Here is a 25,762-nt window from a genome sequence, read left to right on the forward strand (position 1 = left end):
GTTTTGCTATGGCACCTCACAATGCAAAAGTCATGGCCACAGTGCATGGTAAATGCTTAGTTAAGAATGGAAAAGGCATTAAATTTGGGGGTGGAAGACCTGAATAGAAAAACGTGTTCAATTTGACAGTAACATGTTGCACCAGAAAGCATTGAGCCCTCTATGAAGGCTTCAGAAAGGAATCCCCAGAAACGAGTGACCCTAAGCCTCTTACTGCAAGTAAGAGATGGTTACACAGATTCGGAAATAGGTTTGGACTGAAAAATACAAAAACTACTGGAGAGGCTGCATCTGCCAACAAAGAAGGTGCTGCCGCATTTCTGAAAATGTTGAATAAGGAGAAAGGAAACCATCTAAAGCCAATCTCTAATTGCCATAAAACTAAGTTTTTGGGGAAGAAGATGCCCAATAGAACCTACATGCATAAAAGTACAAAGGAAGCACCAGGGCATAAAACATGGACAGATGAACTCTGGTACTATGTGGCAACACTGCAGGACATACGATAAAATCAAGTGTCACATACAAAGTGAAGAACCCACATGGTCTCTAAAACAAAAAGTTATCTGCCCAGGTTCTGGCAACATAATAAGAAAGCATGGGTGACACACATCTTGTTTATAGAATGGTTCCACCAGTGCTTCATCCCAGAAGTTAAAAAAAAATACTTGGATGAGGAAAGGTTGGAATTCAAAGTTCTGTTAATATTAGACAACGCACCTGGCCATCCTGCTATAAAAATGAAAATGTTAAGGTTGTATTTTTACCTCCAAATAAAACCTCATTGCTTCAGCCCCTTGAGCAGGCATCATTTGGTTTGTCAGGGTCACACACCTGCCTGGTATTTGATCAGCCATTAATTGATGCAGACCATAATCTGGATGTAATGTAATGCTGGAAATCATTCACTGTTGCTGACGCAGTAACGTTCATCAAAGCTGCAATGCATGAATTAAAACCAGAAACTGTAATGCCTGCTGGAAGAACTTCTAGAGTGAAGTCATGAATGATTTTAATGGCTTCCTGGGGATTGATGGAAAAGTTAGGAAAATAATTCACACAGCAAGACAATTTGGTGGAGAAGGGTTTGCCGACATGCTTGATGAAGAAGTAGAAGAACATATTGAAAGCCACTAAGAAGTGTTAATAAATGAGGAAGAACTTTTTGAGTCATGTACAGAGAAAGGGAAGACAAAGAAGAGACTAAAGCAGAACCAACAATGTAGACATTACTCAAATTTTCTCTAGTGTTTCAAATCACACAGATATGAAGAGACAAAATTATAGAATACAATCCTCAGATAAAGTGCAGCATTGAAGTCACCCATAGGATCATAGGATTATAACTTCTGTACCAACACTTTGATTAAAAACTGGCAAGCTTTTTTGTTTGTTTGTTTGTTTTTTGTTTTTTTTCTGAGATGGAGTCTTGCTCTGTTGCCCAGGCTGGAGTGCAGTGGCATGATCTTGATTCACTGCAACCTCCGCCTCCTGGGTTCAAGCGATTCTCCTGCCTCAGCTTCCCAAGTAGCTGGGACTACAGGCGTGTGCCACCACGCCCAGATAATTTTTTGTAATTTTAGTGGAGACAGGATTTCAGTGTTAGCCGGATGATGTCCATCTCCTGTCCTCATGATCCACCCACTTCGGCCTCCCAAAGTTCTGGGATTACAGGCGTGAGCCACCACGCCTGGCCAAAAACTGACAAGCTTTTATTACAAGGATTTCCAAAAGGTTTTGGCAAAAGAAAAAAAAAAAACAAAACCAACCAACCTGCAACTCTCAAGTACTCCTAACCATCAGCGTCATCTGTTCCTGACATCCAGCCATCCAACCATCGACATCATTGTGGCTCGGTGATCCAGGACCACTTGAAGCAGATGATGATCCTCCTCCTGACATACCATCAGAAGTTCAGTAGTAGCCTACTGCTATGTCACAGTCATTCACCTCAGTTTACCTTATCATGTGGGCATTTTGTCATCTCATATCATCACAAGAAGAAGGATGAATACAGTATGATATGATATTTTGCAAGAGAGACCACATTCACGTAACTTTTATTACGTGAATAAATTGTTCAATTTTATTATTAGTCATTGTTGTTCATCTCTTACTGTGCCTAATTTAGAAATTAAACTTCATTGTAGGTATGCATATATAGAAAAAAGCATAGTACATATAGGGTTTGGTACCATCCACAGTTTCAAACATTCACTGGGGGTCTTAGAATATATCCACCACAGGGAAGGGGGAACTACTCTACTAGAATTTCCAAATTTTCAAAAGTCTCTGTGTGCCCCTTCCTTTTTATATCTCTTTTTTCCTTTCTTTTTTTTTTGTTTTTGTTTTTGTTTTTGTTGTTGTTCAGAAATGTATGTACATTGCGGAATATCTAAACTGAGCCAATTAACATACACATCACTTCATGTGTCTCTTTTTTTGTCCCAGAGATATTTAGTAACTTGAATTTGTATTGATCACTGGCTTTTTTTTTCTCATAAAGAAAGACAGATTCTCACTATGTTGCCCAAGCTGGCCTCAAACTCCTGAACTCAAGCAATCTCCTTGCCTTGGCCTCCTGAAGTTCTGGGATTATAGGCATGAGCCACTGCACCCAACTGATCACTGATATTTTTGGTTATAATTTTTCCACTGCATTTGAATTTCTAAACAATATATCATTTACTTTTACCTTGACTTAAGTATGATAATAGAATCATGATATGTACTCTTCTATGACTTTATTCCTTTGCTCGACATTTTTACTATGACTTACAGTGCATAAACCATTACATGTTAAAGAGAAATAGCAAAGAATGAAATGTACAGGCTTGCGTGTTTCTTGTTAGATTTCCCCTAAGTATATTATACTTTTTCTCGCTATGGTAAATGAAAAAAAATTGCTTTTCCTGACAGTGCTGGTGTATGTATTTGAAACTGGCGTATGTCTTTTGATTTTTTTGTCTGGCAAATTTGCAAACTAGAGATTGACATTTTTCTGTATATTTGACACATAAAATCATATCTGAAAATGACCACTTTCCTGTCTGAAGTTATATAGTTATTTCTCTTATTTCAGTGGCTAGCCTAGTTATTTTAACATATATGAAGTCCGACATTAATCAATATTCTCTTCCTGAGTAATACAAGAGATTTGCAATTATTGATCTCCAAGTGCTCCTGTTTCAGTTTACATGCTTTTGTGACCACAATTTTGATTCTTTCAAATTAGGCATTAGTAGTATTTTTCAGTTGATTTAGCTGCATCCTTGCTGATGTCTCTGCTAACCATTCTTTCTTACATCTCAGCCTTTCTTCTATTATTATTATTATTTTTTTCTGCTTGAACTATCTCCTTTAGTGATGGTTTATATAGTAATCTCTCTCAGATTTAGGTAGTCAAAAAATGTAGTTATTTAATCCATGCTTTTAAAATACTTTTGCTCATCTTGTACTTCTAGATTCACAGTTATTTTCTCTCATCATAGTAAGATATTATTCTACTGGCTTCTGGCGTCCCATTGTTGCATTAAGAAGCCAGCTGTTGATCTAAACACCTTTCATTTGCATCTTTCCTTGGAACTCCAATTAGACAAATGTTGGGCTATGTGATCTCTCCTACATCTCTTTTTTATATTTTTCATCTGTCTTTCTCTTCATTCTGGGGAATTGTATTTTTCATTTCCAAAAGTTCTGTTGAGTTCTTTTTCAACTCTTCTTTGCTTTTGAAAAATAGCCTCTTGTTCCTTGCTCTTATTTCCAAGGGTTTTTAATGTATTTAAACATATATAATAATTCTGTGTCCAACAATTCCTGCATCTGAAGTCTTTGATTGTTTGGTTCTGTTATCTATGGGTTGCTTTCTGTCATTTATGGTGCCTTGTTTCTCTACAATTTTAGTGCTTGTAGACTATGAGCTACTCATTATCCTTGAAAGCTCTTTGACGATTCTTTGAAGCCTTGGTTGAATTTATGCCCGTAAAAGAGGATTTGCTTTCTTTTCTGCAATTCACCTGGAGAATCATCAGGGAGAAGCTAGTTTAAATTTAATTTCTAAGAGTTTTAAATATGTATAACTATGATAGTGTAGCTACCATAAATTCAGGCTTAAACTAATACATAAGGTTTTTTTCTCCCTTTCAATCAACACCAAGGTTAAAAAAAGGAGTCAAGTTTCTGGTGGATTTTTGGCCAATACCTTTTGGAAGAACATTGTAATTAGAAGTTGTAGTCTTTTTCTTTTTAACTCATCACTGTTGCTGCAGATTGTAATCCTTCTGTGATCATATGGGTGACTTTGATGATGCATCCATCTGAGGATTGTATTCATGATTTTGTTCTTTAATATCTATACAATTTGAAACACTTCAGCAAATTTCAGTTATGTTCACATTGCTAATTCTGCTTCAGTTTCAGTTTTGTTTCTTTTTTTTTTTTTTCCAATAATGGCCACTGATTTGGAATATATGTAGCCTTTAGGTGTCCAGCTTTATGCTGGTTTTCCCTATTAGCCTCTTCACCTTTTGTGAGTTCTCACCTTATTTTCCACACTCCATGCAACTATCAGAAATGAATAGTAAGATAGAAGGTTGTGGTAGAAATCTTTGGAACAAAATTGAGCTGTAATTACTTGCTAACCTCTCAGGATCCCTGTCTTCATTTCTGTTTTGTCCTCTGTGGATTTCTTACAACTGTACCAACTCAATAATGCGTTGTAATACATACACATACATATCTATGCAAATATGTGTATTATATATATAATTTATCATGCATTTTAGTTGTTTTTATCATGAAGCTCGGTTAAGTGTATAGTTTACCATACTGCTGTCAAGAAAGCTTTTTTAAAACTTTAATTATGATATTAAATGCATCTTTTGTGCTACCTTTGACAAATTACCATTAAAATTGTATCTAATTGTATAGATTTTCTGAATGTATGTATTTTAAACATACACCACTTAAAATGTGAGACTAATACGTATAACAAATCAATAATATTTATCTCTAAGATTATAGTAACAAGAATAAAAGTGTGAGAAAACCATTTTATTAGTAATTAGTTTAATAAGTTGTCATTAGACAGATCTCTGATGAGAACTGTGTTTTCTGTCAATTTGTGCCAGTTTACCCTCTGTTCCATAGTCACAAACCAAATTGACTCTGTATTTAAACTTCATGCCACTTTAGCGTAAAAACATGTATTTCTCACTGTCTAAACCAGCAGCAATTTTAGAGCTTGACTAAGGTTTTGTATGTAAATAACAGATGGCAGCATTCGTTTTAGTATTATTAGAGTGGCGCAAAACAAAACTGATCAAACTTTCAATGTTTCAAAGACATTGTTTAACTAGGAGAGGGTATGAAAGTTACTGAATAACGTAAATATCACATTCTGCTTTGATTTGCACAAATGCATGTACACAGTATATAATTGATGGAAATAACCTGATTATGTTATCAAGCATGTAACATTTGATGAATCTTAATCTCATTTGGATGTGTATTTCATAACTTTGCCAAAAGCTGTACAATGTATGTATTTTTTTAGAAGAAAAATGTTACTACAATTTTTTTCTCAAGTTATTACATAAGTGGCACATCAACGTAAAAGCAAGGACATGAATTTAGCATTTGTGAGGCTTCTTACTCTAAGGAAGGTGTTAGTTTCCGCTTATACCATTAGACAGAGCCCAGTAGTACTTTCATCTCACTGATGACAGTACATGCTTGATGCCTTTGTGAAAACTACACATGTATTATCCAAGGAAAAATGTGGATCTAGTAGGTGAGCCAGCCTTGAATCATCCCACAGACTGGTTATTGTCTTTTCTACTTGCATGACTTTCACAGCATATGCCAGTTATTACCCCAAAAATAAAAACCATGCAAGGAAAGCATTAGAACCGTCGACTCATTCCAAGTGCAAAATTCCAATTATCAAAGCCTAAACACAAGCCTTTTATTAAAAACCTACTTTGATCTGCACGATAATTGGCACACTTTCTCCTCAGTGACATGGGCAATTTAGTGTTGCATTTCTATTCCATTTTTCCTTTACAAACAGTAACAGAACATGATAGCTAGGCAAGTGCTCTGTTTGGTGGAGACGAGAGATCTGGGTGAGAGCTGTGGACCCACCTCAGACTCGGGCTCCAGTAACATTTTGGAGTGTGGGAATCAGCCTTTGTTTCAGGGAGGTTTCTGAAGCCCACCTAGTTTCATCACCAGCATATCAAAGGCATCTTAATTATTCTCCAGCTGCCCAAAGTTAGAGCTACTCTAAATTTTCTGCCAGGGGTGTTGGTCACGACAGACTGTGGTTTGTGAAGTAATTTGGTTCTAGTACTAAACTGGTAACTAAATTTGATGTCAAAAAAATGATACTGAGTATACGAAATTTTATATTTGGTAGTATAGTGAGTTAATATATAATATAGTGGTTTTTTTCCTAACAGAATATAGACTACAAAATCTCCCCCAAAGCACCCAATAACAAAGATAGAATATCGGAACAGGATATGCCTCCCACTAGAATTCAAGTAGGTACCAGATGACCTAAAGCTTCTTGGACTAGGTTATCTGGGGAAGCTGATTCAGATAGAGCAATAAAACTGCAGCTCCCAGGCCATAGTTCTGGAAACAGTACAGATTCTTCTACCAGAGGACCGAACTTCTAGTAGTTTATGGCTGTTAAATGTTCTCTTTCTAAATTCAGAGTTCACAGAGATATTAAATCCATATGTGATGATGAGGGTTAGACAAACATGGGTAGTACATCATGGACTCTACCTGTTACTACAAAGAGACATTCCAAATATGCATTATGTCACTTGCTCCTCACAGCCACTGTGCGAAGTCATTGTTAACATCCCATTTTACAGAAAAGGAGACTCAGCTTTACGTCAACCGCATAACTTATCGAGGTCACAAAGTTAGGAGGTGGTGGAGCCAGGTAATTGACCTAAATTAAATTTCTAGGCCTGGGATTTATGCCTGGTTTCAGGTTTCTCTAACTCCAAATTAGTGTTCATTCAGCAACTGTCTATCTGATGGACTTGCTGACAGTGAAAGCCAAGTAAATAAAAATAATACATTGAGTCAGAAATGTTGTTGTAAAGTTGAGGAAAAAACAGTGAAAACTAGACATGGAAATTATGTTAAAGGACTAAGTTTCTTAATTTGCCAGGGGTGGGGGAAACTAGAGCATGGCATCACCCTCAAAACTCTGCTTCCCTCACCTGGATCTGCCTTTTATATGAGGGCATAAAAGTATTACTGTGTGCCTTCGGGAGGCCAGACCCTGAGCTAAACATTGGAGAGATGATGGTGCGTAAGAGATGATGTATGGAGCTTATAAACAAGAGGAGTAATACGACAAAGACAGGTGAAGGGGAACAAAGTGATGATGCAGCTGCCGGAAAATGCAGAGGCTTTGTAAGAGACTTTTGGGAGGCTAATGGTACAGGGATGGTGATGTGGAAAAATCCCTGAGGAAAGATAGCTGTGGGAGCCATTCCAGGCTGATGGAACCGTATGCATGATGACTCTTTAATAAGTATTCAAGGAGCAGATGCAGATTATGGTCATGGAAGGGTTTCATGCAGAACAATGACAGTGTCTTTTTTTATTAAATTCAGAATGAAAACTGGATTGGGGAGAGACCAGTTTTGTGGCTAATGCAGGGGACAAGGTGGGAAGTGCTGGTGGCTTGAAGGAGGGCAGCAGTAGTGAGACTGGAGTGAAGATATATTTGCAAGACAGACTTACCAGACATGGCTGGGGGGAAATATGGAGAGAGATAGCTCCCAGGTCTTGGTATTTCCTGGTTTCTTTCCCTCTACATATTTGAACCTGCAAACATCTGCAAGATCCCAAATCTTTTCACAATGACCCTGGTTGGTGGGGAAAGGAGGCCTGCCAATCGGAGGCTTTTGCGGGACAGGTGAGCTGTGAGCACATGAGGCAAAGATGCTTTGGGTCATTTTAAGAATAACTACGGCCAGGTGCTATGGCTCACGCCTATAATCTCAGCACTTTCAGAGGCCAAGGCGGGTGAATCACAAGGTCAGGAGTTTGAGACAAGACTGGCCAACATGGTGAAACCCTGTTTCCACTAGAAATACAAAAAATTAGCTGGGCGTGGTGGCAGGTGCCTGTAACTCCAACTATTCGGGAGGCTGAGGCAGGAGAATCACTTGAACCCGGGAGGTGGAGGTTGCAGTGAGCCGCGATCTTGCCACTGCACTCCAGCCTGGGCGACAGTGAGAGACTGTCTCAAAAATAAATAAATAAATAAAATAAAAATAAAAGAATAACTACAACATCATTTTCTTTTTTTTCCCTCCTTGGTAATAAAAATAGGACAACTCACTGTGAAAGAACCCAAGTTTCTTGATTTTGAAGTCAGAAATGAGGTACAACTCATCGTTTTAGCTGAAAGTAGTGGGCATAGAGCCTATTGCAAAGTAGCAGTCTTGATACAGGATGAGAATGATAATTCACCACGCTTTGAACAAAGTGTTTACCAAGCATCAGTGTCTGAAGGCGAATTCTACAATGCTCATGTCATACAGGTAACAGAAACATATTTGTGTGTGTGTGTGAGAGAGAGAGAGAGAATTATTACAAATCAATGCACATCAAAATTTCTAAGCCCTGTAGTCCAACAGTCTTTCCAAGTCATGTACATTTTATAGATGGGGTGAAACCTTAGGTTAAAGAAAATCTGATATTCTTGCACTGTCTCTTCCTCTTTATTTATTCAGTGCTCAGTTACTGACATCTGCTTTCTCTGGGAGCACTGTTGAGCACTAGAAATATGCATTTATTAATACAATAGAAGTATGCATTTAGTGTAATGAGTGAAGAGAGGAGACACAGCCTCCTCCTGGAGGAAAAGTGTAAGATTTCACAGAATAATGATATTTACACTGAATCTTCAAGGGTGAACAGGCATGTGGATGGATCTGCTTTCAGGACTAGCCCCATCTCAGGAAAAGGTCCCAAGTCCTGGAGAAGCATCCATTCACAGGGCAGTTTTGTTCATGCTGTAAAACCCACCCATCCTTGATACTTTCTCCACCTGTATCAGGACAAGTGTTTGTTTCAGCTTTCCCTTCACACTGCACCCCAGCCTGGGCAATAAGATCAAAACTCAGTCTCAAAAAAAAAAAAAAAGCCTTTCTTTTACTTCAATTCCAGTTTCTGGTGCACATATCCCTGCTGTTGGTGAAAACAAGACCAATAGAGTCTCAGCTGCCTTGGAGTTTTGCAGTCATGAAGCTGGGCATTAGGAGCTCTCCAACCTCCTATGACTGCAAAGGAAATCAGTGTAAATCCAACTTCCAGGCAAAGTTAACCACAGCAATGGCCATTCCTTTTGGCCCCTGGAATGTCATGGCTGTGGTCAGCACTTCATGCTTATTACACCGCTTTTTCTTTGGGCTAGGTGGAGTAAGGCGTTTCATGGCATGCTAGCGAATTTTCTGGACAAAACCTGCAACAGCTCTTTACTGTGCACTAAAGAGCTCATTATATAAAAAGACCCCACAGTGGCTCACAACTGTAATCCCAGCACTTTGGGAGGCCAGGGCAGGTGGATCACCTGAGGTCAGGAGTTCGAGACCAGTCTGACCAACATGGTGAAACGCCATCTCTACTAAAAATACAAAAACTAGCCTGGTGTGGTGGCGGGCACCTGTAGTCCCAGCTACTTGGGAGGCTGAGGCAGGAGAATTGCTTGAACCTGGGAGGCAGAGGTTGCAGTGAGCTGAGATCGCGCCACTGCACCCCAGCCTGGGCAATAAGAGCAAAACTCAGTCTCAAAAAAAAAAAAAAAAAAAAGCCTTTCTTTTACTTCAATTCCAGTTTCTGATGCACATATCCCTGCTGTTGGTGAAAACAAGACCAACAGAGTCTCAGCTGCCTTGGAGTTTTAGCTCTGTACCCCTACACCCCATCCAGGATATCTGGGATCCCCTAGGCTATGACTGCAGATGTATTTTGTATTATAGCAGCCTGATTGCTCTAGTCACCAGCCTGTTCCAGATATGCTGTGTCTTTACCCTGGTTTCAGCCATGACTGAGATGTTTCAGAAGAAAGTGAGGACATTCACTTTTCCAGTCTTTATCATCCCTGCCCAGTGAGGCTGATCAGTGGGGATGGCAGATGCCTCCGATGCCACCTTGTCACAAGAGGATCCCCACACTGGGGCGCTGCAGCGTTTCACTTCTCTGTCCCACATGCTAGCTGGGATGGAGCTAAATTGTTCAGTGTGAAATAAGTGAAGGCAAAGACCCATATAAAGCCCAGGTACACTGAATGAGAGAGAGCCTGACCCATCAGCGCTTCAAACTATGGCAGACTTGTAGAAGGCCGAGTCAGGGACAGATAGAATGAACTTTGTTCTTTCCGTTTTTCAATCATTGAGTTCCCAGGAAGCTAGCACTACCATTCGGCTGTGTCCTGTTCAGAAAATTAGAAATGGAGGAGGCTCTGGAGCTCATACCAATTGTGGTGGTTGCTTCTGGGGTTTTGCCCCCACACTACTCAATGCCCTCCTTTGGTTACAGCCCCACAAACTTCCTTTGAGGGTCTGACCCTCTGTCGACGCAGTCCTGGTGGGGTTGTCATCAAGATATTGACCTGCCTCCCACTCCTACCCTGCCAAAGGTGTTGTGAACTGCCTCGCCTCTCTCGGTCACACAGACGTTCTCTCCCTGAAATTTGCATCTTGGGTGAAGGGACACTATTGCACAAAATTATACCTCAAAAACTTGTACCATGTCTACTGAGAGCTATTTGGAAATTCTTTGGATGAAGAATTTCTCCGTCACTCAGTTTATCATAAAGTTAAATGTAAGCTTCAGTTGTTTGTTGGTATTTCATTTAATCATTGATTTTAAAATATGTTTGACAAGTTGTGATTCTTTCTTAATGCATGTCTCTGAAAAATAGACTGAACCCATACTGCAGAATAAAGCTTGTCTAATGAAACAGTCGGTTCCTCACAGGTTTTTGCTACCGACCTGGACAGCGGTTTGAATGGCCTGATTGAGTATTCTATTCTCTCTGGCAACCAAGAAGAAGCATTCCAGATTGATGCGCTAAGTGGTGTGATAACAACAAAAGCGATTCTAGATTACGAGCACACCAGCTCCTACAGGTTGGTCCAGGGTTCAGATCCATTGGCTCCATTTATTCTGCCTGCTTGCTGACAACATTGCTGTTTTGTCCATAACTTCCTGTTATGTAAGCTTAGTTGTAAATGTGTTATCCCTTTGATCCAACTTGTTGATATTCTCTTTGATCCACTCTTTTTTATATTAAGAATAGTCTTAGCAATTATTTGTATTTGGGAAAAGTGATTAAAATAGCAAAACTTTAAGGTCCCTTCTAGTTCTAAGATTTTATGAATTTGTGATGCTATTAAGCACTAAATGGGGGACACTAAAAAGATAATGTTTGTGAAATGCCTAATGAACTAGAGAACCCTCTGCAGGTGTCTGTTGTTATTGTTTTTTAAAAATGGTGAAGACTGAGGGATACTTTGCTTTTTGATTTTTTATTCTTGCATGTGAAAGTACAACACTGTCTTCAAGGTCTTGTTGCAGTTCTTTGATCTAATAGAAATGATCTTATTAAAAGCATACATTTAACATTAAAACTCTGTGCCCCTAGAGTCTAAGATATGCCAGCCTTATACAGAATTCAGCAAAGGAAAGAATAACATTGTTTTAGTTTTCTTGGTGTTCAAAAAAATCAGTGCTACAAAAGACTAGACTTATACAGAGAGATAGTGATGGCATCACAATTTGTGGAAGCAAAAGGCCTTTTTTTTTTTTCTTTTCTTTTCTGAGACGGAGTCTTACTCTGTCACCCAGGCTGGAGTGTAGTGGCACAATCTCAGTTCACTGCAGCCTCCGTCTCCTGGGTTCAAGTAATTCTCCTGCCTCAGCCTCCCAAGTAGCTGGGATTACAGCCGCCTGCCACCATGCACGGTTAATTTTTGATTTTTAGTAGAGATGGGGTTCCACCATGTTGGCCAGGCTGGTCTCAAACTCCTGACCTCAAGTGATCCACCCATCTTGGCCTCCCAAAGTGCTGTTGTTACAGGCATGAGCCACTGCACCCGGCCATCAAAAGACTCTTAAGAATTCTAAAATATCCATGAGTGGGGACTGCTTAAAGATTTAGCAGAACCCTGGAATAGAATACCATGAAGCTGATTTTACAAAAGAAAGAGGCATAATTCTGTGTGCCAATGAGGATGGAGCTCTAGGATATGTGACTAAGTGAAGGCAGTAACGAGACCCATTACAGTGCTTATCCAGCATGCCTGTTTGAGTAAAAGCACACCCACATATTTGGAATGCTTCTGGAAGAAAATATAAGAAACTGTTCATTTTATTTGTCTCTGGAGAAGCAGTCAGGCAGCCTGTGGTCCAAGAGAGGCTTAGCTCTCTTACTGAACATTTTAGTATGCTTTAGATAGATGTTGCATTTTTGTGTTTTTCCAAAAGGCCTTGCCCATGCTGTATTCTATTTAATCCTCACAAGCACCTCATGAGGATGTTAAGGTGGGCATTTTCTTATTTGCTGATAAGACAACAGAAATACAGTGGCTTGCTCAGGGTCATAGGATAATTTGAGGATCAAACTTGAACTTGCACTTAAGTATTCTGCTTCTAAGTCACCCTCTTTCCACTGTAGAGCTGCAGAGCAGACGTCCTATTGAAGGAAAACACAGGTACAGTATACCAAAGACAGTGAGTGTCAGTATGCTTCTATGCCAGACTACTGTTATGTTTTATGAAAAAATTATAATGTGTGCATGTGGTTGAGCAATGAGAGCTGGTTAAACTGGAATATCTTACTGGATATACTGGATTAATTACCCTCTGGAAAACTTCCCAACACTAAAAATTTAAATGTTTAGCTTTTTGTTAACTGTTTAGTTTTTTAATATACTTCAAAAGTATTTTAAAAGTTTAAGACTTTATCCTGTATTAACTATTAGAAATTTTAAAATAATATTTTAGCATAATAGTTATTGGTACTTGTTGTTTAAATATATTAAAACCTATTCCCTGCTACGCTGTTTCTATAGTAATTGTTTAAGCATGAAACTTTTTCTCCTTTTCCATGGATGACTGCAGATAAATCTCAATCTAGTTGAGTGATTACAAATTCAGGAATTATTAAAGGTCTGCTGTGTTCTAGGAACTAAGCATTTTCCGATGTCAAGGACTTTCTGTTACAGTGTTCTTACTCAATGGAACCTAATTAACAATTAAATCTAATTTCTTTCAACTTTTTCCTATTTGCGTCATGGTTTCTATGTTTACAACATTAAATTGGTCCCAGTATTAAAAAGTGACTCTCTCCCATCCCCATGAAGAATTTAATTCTAGGCTTGAAGAAGCAAGAACAGAGAGAAGTTGAACCCCTACACATTGTCACAGACAGATACATACAGGTGACCCCCACCCGCCACCCGACCCCCTACACACGCTCTTTCTCTCTCCAGCATCACCAAGGCAAGGAATTATTTTAAACCTCTTGCCTCCCTGGGCTCTCCCCACACCCACTCACAACCCCTGGTGTGGTGTGGCTTCTATCCTTTAGTGCTTTTCTTGATATTTAAGGCAATAAGAAATAAAGGAGGATTTTCCCTAGTCTGCTACACCTTTAGTGAGTATTTTGGAAACAGTCTCATTTAGCTTTCAGCTTTTTACTTATGAAGTATTGCTATTTTGTCTGATTGAGGAAAGTATCCCAATTTCAGCCCTTTGTTTTAAAATATAAAACATTTCCTCAAAAAAAAAAAAAAAAAATAGAGCTACCATACAATCCAGCATTCCTGATCCTAGGTATATACTCACCAAAAAGATATCACTATATTGACAATTTATTGCAGTAATATTCACAATAGCCAATATTTGGAAGCAACCTAAGTTTCCATTTATCCAGGTGAATGGATAAAGAAAATGGGATACGTATACACAACGGAGTATTATTTAGCCACTAAAAAAGAAGAATGAGATCCAGTCATTTGCAACAACATGGATGGAACTAGAAGTCATTATGTTAAGTGAAATACAAACATCACATATTCTCACTTATTTGTGGAAGCTAAAAATTACAACAAATGAACTCAAGCAGATAGGGAGTAGAAGGATGGTTACCAGAAGCTGGGAAGGGTCAGGGAGGATTGAGGGGAAGTGGGGATGGCTAAAGGGTACAAAATATAGTTGGAATGAATGAATAAGACCCAGTATTTGCTGGTACAAAAAGGTAACTACAGTCAAAAATTTAATTATACATTTAAAAATAACAAAAAGAGTATAACTAAAATAACTAAAAGATTTGGATTGTTTCTAACACAAAGGATAAATGCTTGAGGTGATGGATACCCCTTCTTACTCTGATGTAATTATTACACATTGCAAGCCTGTATCAAAATATCTCATGTAACCCAAAAATGTATATACCTACTATGTACCCACAAAAACTAAAAATTGAAAAAGAAAAGACTTCCTATTATATCCTTCAATTTCCAAGAGTTGGGCAATTTAACCTTTAATTAGTGATGCATTTTTAAAAAGTAATAGTAATAAAACACAAAATGGAAAAAGGGAGATAGTGTTAGTCATGATTCTACTAAATATGAATGTATTAAATAATTTTTAGTTTTCATATTAAGCCACACAGAAGAAAATTCAGTGGAAAATTTGATGACAAATTATAAAATAGGCATTAATTTCTGTCTGATGTTTATGAATATATAAAAAGCTATTTATCAGGCACAAAGCTGGGGACACAAAGACAAATGTAACAGCCCTTGTTCTCAAGGAGCTTGAAAATCGAGTCCTGGCTGGGTACAGTGGCTCACGCCTGTAATCCCAGCACTTTGGGAGGCTGAGGCGGGTGTATCACCTGAGGTCAGGTGTTTGAGACCAACCTGGCCAACATGGCAAAACCCCGCCTCTACTAAAAGTTCAAAAATTAGCCGGGCAAGGTGGCGGGTGCCTGTAATCCCAGCTACCTGGGAGGCTGAGGCAGGAGAATCACTTGAACCCATAAGGTGGAGATTGCAGTGAGCCGAGATCCCACCACTGCACTCCAGCCTGGGCAACAAGAGTGAGACTTTGTCTCGAAAAAAGAATACAAGAAAAAGAAAATCAAGTCCTAGTAAAATATATGGCAGAAGGCACATTAATAATCACAATAGTTGCCATTTATGGAACTCCTGCTTCACGTTCATTATCTAAGTGAATTCTCGTAATAGACATGATTTATAAAATAAAGAAATGGGAACTCAGAGAGGTAAAGTGGTTTGGCCAAGAATCCGAAGCTAGTACATGGTAGAACATGATTCTAGCCGATGTGAATGATTGCAGGGCTTATTTTATGATGTGAATGAATCTTAAAAGTATATGCATGTACATTTACAAAATAAGTAAATATTCAAGGCAAGCAGTTGTTTTCAGGAACAATGCTAAACTCAGTGTATTCTCCATTGAATGCTCATTATGACTGTGGGAGAAAGCAATTTTACAGGCAACGTAGGAAATGGAATGAGATGCTAATTAAAATACACAATTCATGAAAAGCAAAGCTGGGATTGGAATCCCAGTCTATTGATGCCCTGAGAAAAAGGGAATAAAAAGGATTTGGGGCCAAAGGCACGAAGAAAGATACGGGTATGTGAAAGTGTTTTACATGTTTGGAAGTAGCAAGTAGTACAGCACACCAAAGAAGTAACTAAGTGTAGGGTAATAAAAGAGGCAGCAGGCAAGTTTTGAAAGACTTTCGGTGTCTCGTAATGGAAACTATACAGTATTCTGTGAACTATATACAACTATAAGCAGTTGAACGAATGTTCGTATCTTTATTTCTAAAGACATCTCGTAATGGATGCACTGCAAGAGAAAGAGAACTAGCTTAGGCCAACAAGCTGAGCTAGACTGCAGCAATGAAAAGTCTGTTACATGGATGGTGTAGTGGGGACAGAAGGAAGGTACTTACTAAAATGTTGATTTGAATATGGAATCCATAGGAACTTGACCACCAATTGAATTTATTGAGCAAGAAAAGAGATAGAATGGTTCTGAAATTTCTGCTTAGGAAAGGAAGGGAGAAGAATAGATGGAGATTATGATTTTTTATTCTGGGTATTTGAGGTAGAAGGACCAATACAAGGACAAAAGTGAAGATACCCTTTAGGCAATTGAAAATAATAATCTGTAGCTCAGGGTAGGGATCTTCACTCAAGATGTAGATTTGAGATTCATCCAGGGAAAATGTGTAAAATGAATTACCCAGGGAGAATATGTAAAATGAGAATTGAGGAGTGGTGACTTATCACCACCTCAGGATTCAGCAGATAAATAGGAACTGCAAAATATATTTAGGTATAGAAAGATCTAGAAAAAGATAATGTCATGGAGACCAAGGGGAGAGGTTGGGTTGAATGAAAGGAGAAGACTTCAAAATATGTTTGCATTAGAATCTCTTAAAGTACAGTCATCTCTCAGTATCCATGGGGTATTGGTTGTGGGACTCTCCACTGCGTCCCTCCCACTCCCCCATACAAAAATCCATGGATGCTCACATTTCTTGTATAAAATGGCATAGTATTTGCATATTACTTATGCAATTCTCTCATAGAGTTTATTTATTTTTATTTTTTTAATTTCAAATTTTTAGATACAGGAGACACGTGTGCAGGTTTATTACATAGGTGTATTGCACCATGTAGTGAGCACAGTATTCAATAGGTAGTTTTTCAACCCATGCCCCCTCCTTCCCTCCCCTCAGCAGTTCACAGTGTCCACTATTCCCGTGTTTATGTCCATGTTTGCTCAATGTTTAGCTCCCATTTGTAAGTGAGAACATGAGCTATTTTGGGTTTTTGCTTTTGTGTTAATTTGTTTAGGATTATAGCCTCCAGCTCTATCCATGTTTCTGCAAAAGACATGATTTCATGCTTTTTTATAGCTGCATAGTTGACATTTTGCTTATTCAATCCACCATTAACAGGCACCTAGGTTGAGTCCATCTTTTTTGCTATTGTGAATAGCATGGTGATGAACATATAAATGCATGTATCTTTTTGCTACAATGATCTACCTTCCTCTGGGAATATACCCAGCAGTAGGATTGCTGGGTCCAATGGAACTTTGTAGTAAGTTCTTGGAGAAATCGCCAAACTGCTTTCCAAAGTGACTGAACTATTTTACATTCCCAACAATGTATTAATGTTCCCTTTTCTTCACAACCTCACCAGCATCTGTTGTTTTTTTTGACTTTTTAATAATAGCCATTCTGACTGGTATCTCATTATGTTTTGATTTGTATTTCTCTGATGATTAGTGATCATGAGCATTTTTTATGTTTGTTGGCTGCTTGTTTGCCTTTCTTTGGAAAGTGTCTGTTCATGTCCTTTGCCCATTTTTTAATGGGATTATTTGGTTTTTGCTTTTTGATTTATGTTCCTTGTAGATTCTGGATATTAGACCTTTGCCAGATGCATAGTTAGTGAATATTTTATCTCATTCTGTAGGTTGTCTGTTTACTCTGTTGATTATTTCTTTTATTGTGCAGAAGCTCTTTAGCTTAATTAGATCCCATTTGTCAATTTCTGTTTTTTGTTACAATTGCTTTTGAGGACTTAGCCAAAAATTTCTTGCCAGGGCCAGTTTCAAGAAGGGTATTTCTTAAGTTTTCTTCTGGGATTTCTATGCTTGAGGTCTTATATTTAAATCTTCAATTCATCTTCAGTCAATTTTTGTATATGGTAAAAGGTAAGGATCTAGTTTCATTCTTCTGCATCTGGTTAGCCGGTTGTCCCAGCACCATTTATTGAATAGGGAGGGCTTTCCTCATTGCTGGTTTTTGCCAGCTTTGTCAAAGATTGAATGGTTGTAGGTGCGTGATTCTATTTCTAAGTTTTCTATTCTGTTCCATCAGTCTATGTGTTTGTGTTTATACCAGTACCATGCTATTTTGATTACTGTAGCCATATAGTATTGCTTGAAGTCAGGTAATATGATGCCTCTGGCTTTCTTCTTTTTGCTTAGGAGTGAGCGTGTTTAGGCAGAAAAGAAGTATTCAATAGATATATAAAGATTAAAGATTTTGATCTAAGCATATTTTCTTAATTTGATTTTTTATTATTATCAAAGTAATATATACATTTTTTAAAAAATCAAATAGTGTATAAAGTATAGATGAAAGTCAGCAACCACTGCTTCACCTCTCCCAAGGCTAAAACCCTCCAGACGCAGACACTATTAACTGATTTTCTCTGATACTATAAATACAAGTATGTAATGATTTATAACTTTAAACATTATCTCTTAACTTCCTGTTATAATAGATATCGGTATAAAATCCTTATTTTCTCACACTCCAACTCTTTCTATATTCATATCACTGTTTTTCATTTAATCAGTAATTAGTGTTTATATTATATGAATATATTCATGTTTACTTCATAGTCAGATCATATTATATGATTTTATTTCCTTTTATCACTACTCCTCAAGCCCCCAGAGTTTCTTTCTTGATTGTCCAATTGGCTATATCTATGCACTTAATTCCTTGTAAATATCCCATAAGCTTTGTTATCTGCATCTAATTTTTCCTCTAACTGCCTTTCATCAAATATTCTATCAAGCCCTCTTTTTTCATGAAGACCTGGTTCCTACTGCTTTATGCCCTCTCCATCTAGCGTGAACAGTTTGGGTTAATACGCCTATTGCAAGGCTGAGATCCCATAACTTTGGTTTATAGCTCTCCTAGGTCAGGCCAGCACTTCCAGATCCCATGTTTTTCTCTTCCAATAGGTTTGCAGGAAAAGGTGCCAGAGAAGTAAATTATCTGAGCCTTGCGTGTCTGAAAATGTCTTTATTCTACTCTTTCATGTAATATACGCAGTGGGCAACAGAGAAGTTGAAAGTATCTTTTAGAATTTTGAAGGCATTGCTCTGTTATTCTCTGAAACTCAGTGTTGCTATTAAGAAGTCTGGTGCCATTCTAATTCGGTTTTTTTGAGACAGAGTCTTGCTCTGTCACCCAGGCTGGAGTAGTGTGATCTTGGCTGCCTGCAACCCCTGCCTCCCGGGTTCAGGCAATTCTCCTGCCTCAGCCTCCCGAGTAGCTGGGACTACAGGCGCCCACTATCATTTAGTAGAGATGGGGTTTCATCATATTGGCCAGACTGGTCTCGAACTCCTGACCTTTATCTGCCCGCCTTGGCCTCCCAAAGTGCTGGGATTAAAGGCATGAGCCACCGCGCCTGGCCGCCATTCTGATTCTTTTACTTTGCGTAAATGTTTCCTTCTCTCTAGAAATTTATAGGTTATACTTATCATCCGTAATACTTTAAAATATAATTACATATTTTGATGTGGGTTTCTCCTTGTACTGTGTATTCAGTGTTCCTTTTTAATACAAAGACGTTTCTTTTAATTTTCTTGTATTATTTCATTGAAAATTTCCTCCCCATTTTTTAGTTTTGGTTTGTTGTTTTGCCCTGTTTCATTTTCCTGAATCCTGTTCAATTAGGTATTGGATCGCCTAGATGGATTCTTTGTTAGTTATATTTTATTTCCTACTTTCCATTTCTTGTTTGTCTGTGGGTTTAGTTTTTGTTTTATTTTGGGAAGATATTTCCTGAGCTTTAATCTTCTAAAATTTTTTATTTTCTAATTAAAAATTGAGAAGCTATTATATATTTGTTTTTACTACTAAAAGCTCTTATTTGATGTTTGACTTTTTAAATAATATCCAACTCTTGTTTTATGCACATGTTGTCTTCTGATATCTCTCCAAGGTATTAATTAGAATTGTTTTAAATTTTATTTTGTTCCTTTCAATATCTGTTTCCACTGTTTTCTTTTTTCTTTTTGTCTATATTGAGCTTTCTTTTTCATGCTGAAGGCTTTCTGAAATTAAGTGTTGATTCTTAGATATAAGTGAGGCAATGTCAGAGTCATTAGAACATCTGAGTGAGCTAGAGGGATTTGATTAGCACAATTCACTTTCAAATGAACCACACGGGAAGTTGACTACTTTTCAGGATGACATACAAATGGCGGTATATGGAGTTCACTTTTCTTTGGGAGGGGACTTTCAGTTCTCCAGAGAAGGTCTTTCAATATTACTAACTCCAAGTATGAACCAAAGGCATTCTTTGGCTGAGAATGAAGAATAATGGGCAAGAGGGACATGAGTACCCTGTATTTAAACCAACATAAATCATCTTCCTGTTTAAATAATATGAATTTAAAATATTCTTCCTATTAACCAAATACCTCACCGCAATTTTTGCCATGTATTGAGTCTCTCCTTGGTGACCTGAGAGCAACTCTGCTCCTCATGTATCTTTATGTTCCTCTGAATGCTTTTTAAAAGACTTTTGAAAGAGAGGTTTTAGGTCCACAGCAAAATTGAGAGAAGGTGCAGAGATTTCCTATATATCCCTGCCCACACACATGCACAGCTTCCCTCATTATCAAAATCCCCACCAGAGTGGTGCATTTGTTACATTTGATGAAGCTACATTGACACATCATTATCACTCAAATTTACAGTTTTCAGTGGGATCCACTCTTGGTACTGTACATTCTGAGTGGATTTTAATCTCTGATTTCCTTTGGCCCACTCATCTGCAACTGCTCTTCAATCTGCTTGCATCTTCCAGAAATTGCTGATATTTCTCATTCATTTCACCCACTAATATCTTTCCTCATTTGTTTAGCTTTATGGACTTAAAACTTATTTTTTTTCTTTTTTATTATACTTTAAGTTCTAGGGTGCATGTGCACAATGTGCAGGTTTGTTACATATGTATATATATGCCATGTTGGTTTGCTGCACCCATTAACTCGTCATTTACATTAGGTGTATCTCCTAATGCTATCCCTCCCCCAGCCCCCCACCCCACAACAGGCCCTGGTGTGTGATGCTCCCCTTCCTGTGTCCAAGTGTTCTCATTGTTCAATTCCCACCTATGAGTGAGAAAATGCGGTGTTTGGTTTTCTGTTCTTGTGATAGTTTGCTGAGAATGATGGTTTCCAGCTGCATCCATGTCCCCACAAAGGACATGAACTCATCCTTTTTTATGGCTGCATAGTATTCCTTGGTGTATATGTGCCACATTTTATTAATCCAGTCTGTCATTGATGGACATTTGGGTTGGTTCCAAGTCTTTGCTATTGTGAATAGTGCCACAATAAACATACGTGTGCATGTGTCTTTATAGCAGCATGATTTATAATCCTTTGGGTATATACCCAGTAATGGGATGACAGGGTCAAATGGTATTTCTAGTCCTAGACCCTTGAGGAATCGCCACACTGTCTTCCACAATGGTTGAACTAGTTTACAGTCCCACCAACAGCATAAAAGTGTTCCTATTTCTCCACATCCTCTCCAGCACCTGTTGTTTCCTGACTTTTTAATGATCGCTGTTCTATCTGGTGTGAGATGGTACCTCATTGTGGTTTTGATTTGCATTTCTCTGATGGTGAGTGATGATGAGCATTTTTTAATGTGTCTGTTGGCTGCATAAATGTCTTCTTTTGAGAAGTGTCTGTTCATATCCTTTGCCCACTTTTTGATGGGGTTGTTTGTTTTTTTCTTGTAAATTTGTTTGAGTTCTTTGTAGGTTCTGGATATTATCCCTTTGTCAGATGGGCAGATTGCAAACATTTTCTCCCATTCTGTAGGTTGCCTGTTCACTCTGATGGTAGTTTCTTTTGCTGTGCAGAAGCTCTTTAGTTTAATTAGATCCCATTTGTCAACTTTGGCTTTTGTTGCCATTGCTTTTGGTCTTTTAGACATGAAGTCCTTGCCCATGCCTGTGTCCTAAATGGTATTGCCTAGGTTTTCTTCTAGGGCTTTTATGGTCTTAGGTCTAACATTTAAGTCTTTAATCCATCTTGAATTAATTTTTGTATAAGGTGTAAGGAAGGGATCCAGTATCAACTTTCTACTTATGGCTAGCCAGTTTTCCCAGCACCATTTATTAAATAGGGAATCCTTTCCCCATTTCCTGTTTTTTTCAGGTTTGTCAAAGATCAGAGGGTTGTAGATGTGTGGTATTATTTCTGAGGGCTCTGTTCTGTTCCATTGTCCTATATCTCTGTTTTGGTACCAGTACCATGCTGTTTTGGTTACTGTAGCCTTGTAATATAGTTTGAAGTCAGGTAGCATGATGCCTCCAGCTTTGTTCTTTTAGCTTAGGACTGTCTTGGCAATGCAGCCTCTTTATTGGTTCCATATGAACTTTAAAGTAGTTTTTTCCAATTCTGTGAAGAAAGTCATTGGTAGCATCATGGGGATGGCACTGAATCTATAAATTACCTTGGGCAGTATGGCCATTTTCACAATATTGATTCTTCCTATCCATGAGCATGGAACGTTCTTCCATTTGTTTGTGTCCTCTTTTATTTCATTGAGCAGTGGTTTGTAGTTCTCCTTGAAGAGGTCCTTCGCATCTCTTGTAAGTTGGATTCCTAGGTATTTTATTGTCTTTGAAGCAATTGTGAATGGGAGTTCATTCATGATTTGGCTCTCTGTTTGTCTGTTATTGGTGTATAAGAATGCTAGTGACTTTTTCACACTGATTTTGTATCCTGAGACTTTGCTGAAGTTGCTTATCAGCTTAAGGAGATTTGGGGCGGAGACAATGGGGTTTTCTAAATATACAGTCATGTCATCTGCAAATAGGGACAATTTGACTTCCTCTTTTCCTAATTGAATACCCTTTATTTCTTTCTCATGCCTGATTGCCCTGGCCAGAACTTCCAACACTATGTTGAATAGGAGTGGTGAGAGAGGACATCCCTGTCTTGTGCCAGTTTTCAAGGGGGAATGCTTCCAGTTTTTGCCCATTCAGTATGATATTGGCTGTGCGTTTGTCATAAATAGCTCTTACTATTTTGAGATATGTTCCGTCAATACCAAATTTATTGAGAGTTTTTATCATGAAGGGCTGTCAAATTTTGTCAAAGGCCTTTTCTGCATCTATTGAGATAATCATGTGGTTTTTGTCTTTAGTTCTGTTTATATGCCGGATTACAGTAATTGATTTGTGTATGTTGGACCAGCCTTGCACCCCAGGGATGAAGTACACTTGATCATGGTGGATAAGCTTTTTGATGTGCTGCTGGATTCGGTTTGCCAGCATTTTATTGAGGATTTTTGCATCAATGCTCATCAGAGATATTGGTCTAAAATTCTCTTTTTTTTGTTGTGTCTCTGCCAGGCTTTGGTATCAGGATGATGTTGGCCTCATAAAATGAGTTAGGGAAGATTCCCTCATTTTCTATTGATAGGAATGATTTCAGAAGGAATCGTACAAGCTCCTCCTTGTACTTCTGGTAGAATTCAGCTGTGAATCTGTCTGGTCCTGGACTTTTTTTGGTTGGTAGGCTATTAATTATTGCCTCAATTTCAGAGCCTGTTGTTGGTCTATTCAGGTATCAACTTCTTCCTGGTTTAGTCTTGGGAGAGTGTATGTGTCCAGGAATTTATCCATTTCTTCTAGATTTTCTAGTTTATTTGCGTAGAGGTGTTTATAGTATTCCCTTATGGTAGTTTGTATTTCTGTGGGGTTGGTGGTGATATCCCCTTTATCATTTTTTATTGCGTCTGTTTGATTCTTCTCTCTTTTCTTCTTTATTAGTCTTGCTAGCGCTCTATCAATTTTGTTGATCTTTTCAAAAAAACCAGCTCCTGGATTCATTGATTTTTGAAGGGTTTTTTGTGTTTCTATCTCCCTCAGTTCTACTCTGATCTTAGTTATTTCTTGCCTTCTGCTAGCTTTTGAATATGTTTGCTCTTGCTTCTCTAGTTCTTTTAATTGTGATATTAGGGTGTCAATTTTAGATCTTTCCCGCTTTCTCTTGTGGGCATTTAGTGCTATAAATTTCCCTCTACACACTGCTTTAAATGTGTCCCAGAGATTCTGGTATGTTGTATCTTTGTTCTCATTGGTTTCAAAGAACATCTTTATTTCTGCCTCATTTCATTATGTACCCCATAGTCATTCAGGAGCAGGTTGTTCAGTTTCCATGTAGATGAGCAGTTTTGATTGAGTTTCTTAGTCCTGAGTTCTAGTTTGATTGCACTGTGGTCTGAGAGACAGTTTGTTATAATTTCTGTTCTTGTACATTTGCTGAGGAGTGCTTTACTTCCAATTATGTGGTCAATTTTGGAATAAGTGTGATGTGGTGCTGAGAAGAATGTATATTCTGTTGATTTGGGGTGGAGAGTTCTGTAGATGTCTATTAGGTCTGCTTAGTGCAGAGTTGAGTTCAATTCCTGGATATCCTTGTTAACTTTGTGTCTCGTTGATCTGTCTAATGTTGACAGTGGGGTGTTAAAGTCTCCCGTTATTATTGTGTGGGAGTCTAAGTCTCTTTGTAAGTCTCTAAGGACTTGCTTTATTTATCTAGGTGCTCTTGTATTGGGTGCATATATATTTAAGATAGTTAGCTCTTCTTATTGAATTGATCCCTTTACCATTATGTTTTGGCCTTCTTTGTCTCTTTTGATCTTTGTTGGTTTAAAGTCTGTTTTATCAGAGACTAGAATTGCAACCTCTGCCTTTTTTTGTTTTCCATTTGCTTGGTTGATCTTCCTCCATCCATTTATTTCGAGCCTATGTGTGTCTCTGCACATGAGATGGGTCTCCTGGATACAGCAAATTGATGGGTCTTGACTCTTTATCCAATTTGCCAGCCTGTGTCTTTTATTTGGAGCATTTAGTCCATTTACATTTAAGGTTAATATTGTTATGTGTGAACTTGATCCTGTCATTATGATCTTAGCTGGTTGTTTTGCTCGTTAGTTGATGCAGTTTCTTCCTAGCATCAATGGTCTTTATATTTTAGCATGTTTTTGCAGTGGTTGGTACCAGTTGTTCCTTTCCATGTTTAGTGCTTCCTTCAGGGTCTTTTGTAGGGCAGGCCTGGTGGTGACAAAATCTCTAAGCATTTGCTTGTCTGTAAAGGATTTTATTTCTCCTTCACTTATGAAACTTAGTTTGGCTGGATATGAAATTCTGGGATGAAAATTCTTTTCTTTAAGAATGTTGAATATTGGCCCCCACTCTCTTCCGGCTTGTTGGGTTTCTGCCGAGAGATCCACTGTTAGTCTGATGGACTTCCATTTGTGGGTAACCCGACCTTTCTCTCTGGCTGCCCTTAACAGTTTTTCCTTCATTTCAACTTCAGTGAATCTGGCAATTATGTGTCTTGGAGTTGCTCTTCTTATGGAGTATCTTTGTGGCGTTCTCTGTGTTTCCTGAATTTGAATGTTGGCCTGCCTTTCTAGGTTGGGGAAGTTCTCCTAGATAATATCCTGAAGAGTGTTTTCCAACTTGGTTCCATTCTCCCCGTCACTTTCAGGTACACCAATCAGACATAGATTTGGTCTTTTCACATATTCCCATATTTCTTGGAGGCTTTGTTCATTTCTTTTTACTCTTTTTTCTCTAATCCTCTCGCTTCATTTCCTTCATTTGATCCTTAATCACTGATACCCTTTCTTCCAGTTGATTGAGTCGGTTACTGAAGCTTGTACATTTGTCACGTAGTTCTCATGTCATGGTTTTCATCTCTAACAGTTCATTTATGGACTTCTCTGCATTGATTATTCTAGTTAGCCATTCATCAAATCTTTTTTCAAGTCTTTTAGTTTCTTTGTGCTGGGTTCGTAATTCCTCCTTTAGCTCAGAAT

At 38.2% G+C, this 25,762-nt stretch overlaps 1 protein-coding gene across 1 annotated transcript in view; it reads left to right on the top strand.

Moving 5' to 3' along the window:
• LOC105463508 (dachsous cadherin-related 2) overlaps positions 1–25,762 on the top strand; it is a 269,926-nt gene that overhangs the window by 229,755 nt on the left and 14,409 nt on the right. Inside the window, exons 15-16 of the mRNA XM_011710642.3 lie at positions 8,368–8,579; positions 11,020–11,171. Coding sequence (XP_011708944.2) covers positions 8,368–8,579; positions 11,020–11,171 — 364 coding nt within the window. The remainder of the gene's footprint in view (positions 1–8,367; positions 8,580–11,019; positions 11,172–25,762) is intronic.

This window comes from Macaca nemestrina, chromosome 3 (genome assembly GCF_043159975.1).
Source record: "Macaca nemestrina isolate mMacNem1 chromosome 3, mMacNem.hap1, whole genome shotgun sequence".
NCBI classification, from domain to species: domain Eukaryota; kingdom Metazoa; phylum Chordata; class Mammalia; order Primates; family Cercopithecidae; genus Macaca; species Macaca nemestrina.